Raw genomic sequence first — 8,060 nt, forward strand, 5'->3', positions numbered from 1 at the left:
TAGTCCACGCCGAAAGTTATTTTCACGCGGCAACAATGTCGCAATCACGCACTACCAGAGAAAAGAGTAATTTCTCTCGTCCGTCTCAGCTTTATTCACACGGCGTAGCAGTTATTTTATCGCACGCAACAATGTCGTAGTCACGCACGCCTATAGAAAAGAGTAATTTATCTCGTTAAGACTCAGCTTTATGCACACGCTGTAGTAGTGAAGTAGCACCGAAAGTTTGTTATACTGTACCATCAAAAAGTTTGGATAGTCTACTCACGAACTGCCTATAAAGGAATCTTACGAAGGGAAATAAGACATACTTCAGTAGATTGTATCACTCTTTAAAGTTCATTGTTATTGTACTTATGGTGTATAAACTTCACTGATTAGAAGGTCTCGCGAATTCACAGGACATATCTTGTGGTATGAACTAAGTACGTGATGATTTATGGTGTGTATTGGGGGCTTACCATAAGATAAGGCTGTGAATTTGCGAAACTTTCAAACCAACTTAAATGTTGTGTAAAGATTGTGGAAAAATTCATTATCATGCTGCATGAAAATATTTATAAGTGTCCATTTAGACGCAGGAAAGGCATGTTGAAAGGGTCACTTAGGCCTAGAAGGGGGTGAATAGGCTAAGTTAAAACTTAATAAAATGCATAAGCTAGGATTTTCGGATATATGCCAAACGACAATCACACTAGAAAAATGAATCTAGCAAGGCACAACAAATAATCTAAAGCTCAAAGAGAAGCTAAAGCTATAGCGGCACAAGCAAGTGAAGATAGTAGAAGGGAAAGCGAAAAAGGATGTCACCAAATTTCTTGCAAGATGAGTTATTCCCCGAAGTTCAAATTCTTGAGGGGATTCTAGTCTCCGTTGAGGAGCTCACAAAGAGCCTGGACTTTGATTACTCTTTCCTCAAGAGGTTGCACAAAGCATTCATCCTTTCACTATTGGAATCTCTTCCCTTTCGGAGGTGAGACCCAACCTTCACAAACTTCTTCCGACCAACCACACTTATATCGGTGGCTCAAGACCTAGTAGTCTAGGAGTCCTCAATCTCCAAGAGTAAAAGATTAAGCAAGAATGTCTTAGGGATGAAACAAGTGCTCAACAAATCTTCACAAAGTCGACCACAAGCACTCACACGAACTCAAATCCACAACTCTCTGACACACAAAGTCCGAGCTCGGTGGAGAGGAGAAATGAGGGAGCAAGGCTCAAAGTGGATCTTAAATACAAAGCAAGCTAAGGGCAAAGTATTCAATAGCACCAGCAACCTTGCCTTGTGGAATGAGGAGCGTATTTATAGCAACACCCTCAGAAATGCCATTGGTGGGTAAAGATACCCTTTTTCGGAAATTTCCAAACCAAGTTCAGAAACTTCTGAAAATCACCACTACCGAAATCCAACGTGAAAAGAACATTCTGGATATTTCCGAAGCACCTTCGGAAAAATCCGAAATCACTAGTACTGATATGTGCTTCAACTCATAGCTTCGGAAATTTCCGAAAAACACCAGTACCGAAATCAACAGGTTCAACACAGTTCGAAATTTTCCGAAACTCTCCGAAAAAGACCAGTATAGATTTTTGCAAGTTCACAGCACTTCGGAAATTTCCGAAACAGCTTTCGAAAAAATCCAAAAAACAACAATACCATTTTTCAAAAGCAAATACACTTTGGAAAACTCCAAAAAACACCGGTACACAAATCTAAGGAAGAAGCCAACTTCAGCAAATATTACTTTAGCACTTTTCTCATTCCTAGATATCAATACAACATCCCCTTTATAGTACGGCTTTCCTATTGACCGAGTAAATGAAGATTTACAATTTACCAATAGTTTCATTATTACTTTCCATCAAAAGTCCATACAAAATGATGTCGCATCGAACATCATCTCATGACGGACTAATGTTCCTTCACACATTCTCAATAGTAAGCATTAGTCCTTGCTAATCAGATCGTCATTAACCACCAAAACAATTAGGGCCTAGATACACTTTCATATGTAAATATTATTTCTTAAGTTATTTGTTTTAAAATGTAGCACACACATTAGCTAGTTCCACACAAGATATTACAGATTTGATCGAATTAAGCAATACATCAGACATAAGAAAGATACAATCATGCTACTGATCATTCTCCTCACCGAAGTTGCTTGATGTGCAAGTGTCTTTTTTCCTTGCTTTTCTTCTAGCCACTGCTGGAGGTCTACGTCCTGACAACGATAATCTTTCAGGTGAACGTCGATCGCGGACAGACCTGTGTCTCTCCAACACCGCTGAAGTCAATGTACCCGTAGTCTTGGGTCAGCTGAGTTATTGGAGGTGGTTCATCATTCTGCGACGGTAATATCTCCTGATATGCTTATTTAGTAAGAAAGTACTATAGTCCAGTGTGCTAGAAGGCTACAATTTTAGAATCCATTTTTACAAAATTACATGAGCATGGCATGCATGCACGCCTTGCCAGACTCCACCAAGACACGCCAGAGGCTACCGGGACACTAGAGAGCATAAGTGCGCCTGGGAATAGCAGGTACTGTGCGTGCCGGTTCCCCTCACCCAATCGAGGAGCCCTGCCCCAGAAAGAGACAACGTGGTAGCCAACCCGATGAGCCAAAAAAAATTCGAAAAAAAGGAGAAAATCGGTAGCACTAGGGCTTTTATTAATTGATGATGTAGCTAAGAAAGTACATCACCGATCAAATGGCAGCATATGCGGGCAGCACACAGTCCTATGGTGACCTATGTAGCTACGGTGGGGGGGTCGTCAATAGCATATCAGGAGATAGTACCGTCGCAGAATGATGAACCACTTCAAATAACTCAGCCGACACAAGACTACGGGCACATTGACTTCAGCGGCGTTGGAGAGACACACAGGTCTGTCCACGATCAACGTTCAACTGAAAGATTATTGTTGTCAGGACGCAGACCTCCAGCAGGGGCTAGAAGAAATGCAAGGTAAAGAACACTAGCACATCAAGGAATTTCGATGAGGAGAATGATCAGTACCATGATTATATATTTCTTATGTCTGATGTATGGCTTACTTCAAACAAATCTGTGTGTTAAACTATCTAACGTGTGTGATACATTTAAAATAAAAAACTTTTAAATATTAAACTGTCTTTTCTACATCTAAATGGACACTTATAAATATTTACCTGCAGCACGATAACAAAGTTTTCCACAACCTTTATACATTACTTCAGTGGGTTTGAAAGTTTCATGAATTCACGACCTTGACTTATGGTAAGACCCCAATACTCACCATAATCACCGTGTACTCAGTTCATACCACAAGATAGAGCCTGTGAATTCATGAAACTTTCTAACCTATTGAAGTTTACACCATGAGTACACCAACAATAAACTCAAGAGTAAGAGTGATCCACTCTACTGAAGTCTGTCTTCTTTCCCTTCGTAAGGTTCCTTTTATAAACAGTCCGTGAGTAGGCTATCCAAACTTTCAACAGTATAGGACAACAAACTTTTGACGCTACTTCACTGCTACAGCATGTGCATAATGCTAAGACAAGGCGAGAGAAACTACTCTTTTCTATGGACATACGTGACGGCGACATTGTTGTGTGCGACAAAATAATTGCTACAGCATGTGAATAAAGCTAAGACGGACGAGAGAAATTACTATTTTCTCTGTTATGCGTGACCATGACATTGTTGTGTGCGACAAAGTTTCAGCGTGGACTATTTGGATCAAATCGGTCGCATGCCACGGTATTGCGAGTTTCAAACGCTACCGCACGACATGCATGCGGGGAGAGGGCGATACTGCACAACGGGCATGTAGGAGCGCAGAGCAGTGGAACCGCCTCGATGTCTCGCAACGGGGACGCAGGACTGCATCGCTGCCGCCCTTCAATGCTGCGGGACCGTATCGGTGCGGCGCGATCGCGCTCGCCACCACGCGGCCGCTCTCCCAAGACGCTAGAGCGAAGCGGTGGCGCACTTCCGCTCGTGGGACCGAAGCGGTGCCGCTCGCCCGTCCTGCGCGACTGGCCCGGCCACCGATTCTGCATGTCCACACTGCGATTATGTTGCGCTCTCGCGTCTCCGTTATATGATGGAGGTATATTTGTGGTAATTCTTTCCATACAGGTATATATGCGCAAATTATTAAAAAGAAAAAGTATATTCCCAATTTTTTTTCCTGCTTTGTGAAGCCATGAAGGGCGAATAGAATATTCTCAACACAAAGTTGGCCTCCCAATCTAAACGGCAAACCAACCAGATACGGCCAGAGGAACCTAAGCACGGCTATGTTGATGTTCAGCAACTCTTCTTGGAACCATTTGACAGGGACGGCAGCCACCTGGCCCAGCCGTATGGTCATGAATTGTGTATGACTTAGAAGGATAGCAGCCCCCTAACAAGACAGCATGACCCATGACATTCAAAGATTGTATGCAAGAAAGCATGACTTCGCAGCCCCTACTATTAATTTCAACGGGAGCAAAGAAGAGGTGATAACTAATTATTCAGAACCAGCACTAAAGCACTAAGATAACATATTAAATGTTCATAACAACTTTTTCAAGAACACAACATGGGTACCCATTAAACATTCGAAGCACCTTTCGAGATTCATCACTAACCGTGTAGGAGAACTACTCAGTCACCACGAGATCCAAGTATCTGCTTCTTGATGGAGCCAATTCTGGTGATCAATTCATCCCGATTTTCCTGCACAAAAAAGTAGTACAAATATGAGTAGAAGTCCATTTAATAGGGGAGAGTGTTCAGAACAGATATAAAACTAATCACCTTAAAAATCAAATATCGCGAGGTGAACCAAACTGTGAATCCAAGGCCGACAACTTCCATCACCTGGGGAACCTGCTCATGACAGCGATAATCACATCGTTATGAGTTGTGACATAGTACTTCCATATATAATACTAACAAAGATTATGCAATGCTTCTATAGCTTGTTCGAGAAAAGTCCTAAAATTGCCAAAGGCAAGCATGTAACTGCGAGCTGCTCCAGTCATAGAAAGTAAGTGTGAGAGAACTGGCACTACCGAAATAACCAACAGGTGGCAAAATTTGGTACAGCCAGCAACTGTATTGCCTTCAGAAACTATTTTTTCTTTTGACTTCCTAATTTCAAAAATAAAGCACTGATCTGTTTTACATCTTATCATACAATTTCAAACAAATGAAATTGTGATGAGTGAGTGAGTGAGTGAGTGAGTGAGAGAGAGAATCAGAGTTGCATACCAAAGGGACTGAATCAAGTGCAGAAACAACAATTGATGAAATCCAGATCGTAACAAGCGCAGATGTCCCATAAACAAGAGCAGTATATGAATTTTCAGAGTCCAACTGCATAAGAGTGGTTTGTAGAGGTGAGCCACAGTAAAGCGCATCATTGATAGATGAAACATTGGATGAAATACTCTCAGGAAATTGCATATTATGCATAGCATTTGGAAGATACAAGATAAACAAAAACCTGGTATAGACCTTATGAGCCTGAGCTCTCTTGAAAGCATGAAGTAACAAACTAACAATATACTTATGCCATCAAAACATATGAACATTTTGGACAAATTAAACAGGAGTCAAGAACAAAAGGATTTTTTTTTCAAAAATAACAGTAGGGTGACAATTCTGAAAGTAATCTTACAATGATAAATGTTTACTTTCATCTAATACATAGGCTGATAGCATTCTGAATGAGAAGAACAAGGCCGTCCTTGTGTAAGATCCAAACAGTAAGTAAATGGCAGATGTTTTCTATAAAACATAAAAGATAGATACTGAGACCAAGTAATCGGATATCTAGAGACAAATTTACTTTTTGCTTTGATAAAGAGCCTACAGAGTACAGACCATTTCTAGTATCCCAGAAAGTGTTACTCCCTCCAGTCAAGTATACTTGACATTTAGGACAACTTAGTTGTACTATTATCAAGTATATTCTGATGCCATAAACGTCATGTAAATATGACGAGAGGTAGTATTTATTTCCTGAATATATGTACTTCAACAAATATATGGCTTCTATGATAGTTTACAAAGCAAACAAGAACATCTACAAATTAGCACTCATCGGACAACTAAAACAATCTACTCGCAAGACTGTTATTCTACATGCTGAACTAGAGCAGTAGCAACATTTACTCCTGTCCTATTAATCAGTGTAAAAAAGAGAAAAAAAACTCATGTTATGTTCAAACCATGATCAAGATTGATTGAAAAAGAAATGAGATCGAAGAAATGGTGATCAAGACGAAATCTTCACCACCCGCACCTAAATCATTCGTTTCAGATCAGAAATGCAACAAGCAGGCAGGCACGCGTGCTCACCTCGACGCCAATCTGGTTGAGAACATTCCAGGAAGTCGATTCCCCCTGCACCTGGACCTCTCCATCCCCATCACCCACCTCCCGGCCAAACCCCTCCCACCCCTCCCGCTTCGCAGGCGCCGGCTCCGCGGGCTTCTCCGAGATCAGCACTCTCAGATCGTCGGAGTCCTTCGCCCGCACGGCCAGCGAAGACGCCCCGGCGCGGCGGCGGCCAAAACCTTGGGGGGTGAACAAAACTAGGGTTTTAGCTCTCCCATCGCCCATGCAGCGGAAGATTCGAGGTGAATGCACCGTGTCCCGGCGGGCGTGCGTGCGTGCGTGCGTACCTTGGTTCGGCAGGGTGGCCCGCGCCGGGCGGAGAGGGAGGCGCACGAGCGCGGCGGCGGCGGCGGCGGCGGGGGCCATCGGAGTCTCGATTCGCGGCGGAGAGAGAGGGTGGCGAGGTTTCTGGGAGGAGCAGCTGACTCGCACAGTCGCCGCCTTCACTGGCTCACACTTGCCTAGCCTGCCTGTCCGTATGCGGCGGCAGAGCGCTGGGGTTTTTGGGCTGGGCCGGCGGGGAAGCGGCGGAGGAGGAGGCGGCGCGAGTCGACGAGCACGGCCGCGTGGCGGAGAGCAGCTTTTGGGCTTTCTTTTTTTCCCCCTTTCCTCTCAACTGCGGATGGATGGAGCAAGGTGTGTGGAAACTGGAAAGAATAGTGGGCTTTTTTTCTCTCTTGTGCTTCGTCCGGGTAGGCTGAACCGAGTTGCTTCCCCTTTTTCCTCGTGTTGGAATGTACCTACTTCCTCCGTCTCCAGTTTTAACCCTTAGAGTATAAATGTTATAAATGTATTGAAAGCAGATAAAAAGAGAAACAATTACATTCGGATCTCACAAAGTGAGGCTATTATAGGTTTTTGGGTTTTGTATGGGTATGTGTAGAATGGGTGAAAAATAAACTTATTTTAATATGGAGAGAGCAGGAATTTCTAAGTTTATGTACATAGTGAATCTCTAAGAAAACCTTGTGTTCAAAAAAGGGCATACGTGTTTTTCTTTTCATTGCAAAGTAGTCTGTTCCATTATGATCATAGCCTAACCAAATGTCTAAATTTCAGCAATGATCAATGCATAACATTTTAGGATATGGTTTCTTTTGGGTATCCCATACCCAAGAGAAACCCGTCGACAGCGAGGCGTCTGTGGTGACTTCATCAATCACCAGTATTTATTGGCCCAGTCTTCGAAGATGCTCATAGAGATAGGGTTTGCGTGCGTGCGTGCGTTCTTAGGGATGAGTGTGCGTGCGTTGTGAGTGTCTGCGTTGTACTGTGTAATTCTAAAAAAAATGTTATACACTGATCATTCGTACTCATTTATACCGTAGGGGTTAAGTACACCATCCGTAATGCTTATGTCTAACTTTCTCTTCTCTTTCATAGGAAAACAACATCAATAGATGGCATGCTCAAGAGAGGTTTCACTAGCACAACTAAATATTTAAAGATTTGATGGACTCAGCTAGATATAGAGAAACCATCGGATGAGTAATGACAAGAAGAAAGAAAAGGTCCGAATTATACCGCTGAACTGTTGGATGAGTACGAATTACCCCTATACCAAAAAAAAAGCTATCTTTCACCCCTCTTACTTAATCCGGAGTGGTTTTAGTTCTATGTAACAGTCCAATCAGTATTTAAAAAAAAGATCCGTGGAACCCACTTGTCAGATTTTC

The 8,060-nt window shown here is 42.6% G+C and overlaps 1 protein-coding gene across 3 annotated transcripts; it reads right to left on the minus strand.

The window, feature by feature from the left end:
• Positions 1-2,649: 2,649 nt before the first annotated feature.
• Positions 2,650-6,860, minus strand: LOC4347312 (protein CURVATURE THYLAKOID 1D, chloroplastic). Of its 3 annotated transcripts, none has more exons than XM_066304336.1 (6): positions 6,672-6,860; positions 6,346-6,563; positions 5,254-5,358; positions 4,798-4,869; positions 4,629-4,716; positions 2,650-2,915 (listed from the first exon to the last, which is right to left on the minus strand). In XM_066304336.1, the coding sequence occupies exons 1-5, from the start codon at positions 6,748-6,750 to the stop codon at positions 4,645-4,647; spliced, it is 546 nt and encodes a 181-aa protein (XP_066160433.1). In that variant the 5' UTR covers positions 6,751-6,860; the 3' UTR covers positions 2,650-2,915; positions 4,629-4,644. The 3 variants fall into 3 exon arrangements, with proteins under 3 accessions (XP_066160433.1, XP_066160432.1, XP_015611799.1); XM_066304335.1 differs by lacking the exon at positions 2,650-2,915 and adding an exon at positions 3,382-4,046; XM_015756313.3 differs by lacking the exon at positions 2,650-2,915 and having other exon boundaries at positions 4,401-4,716.
• Between the last annotated feature and the right edge of the window lie 1,200 nt (positions 6,861-8,060).

This window comes from Oryza sativa, chromosome 9 (genome assembly GCF_034140825.1).
Source record: "Oryza sativa Japonica Group chromosome 9, ASM3414082v1".
Classification (NCBI taxonomy): Eukaryota; Viridiplantae; Streptophyta; class Magnoliopsida; order Poales; family Poaceae; genus Oryza; species Oryza sativa.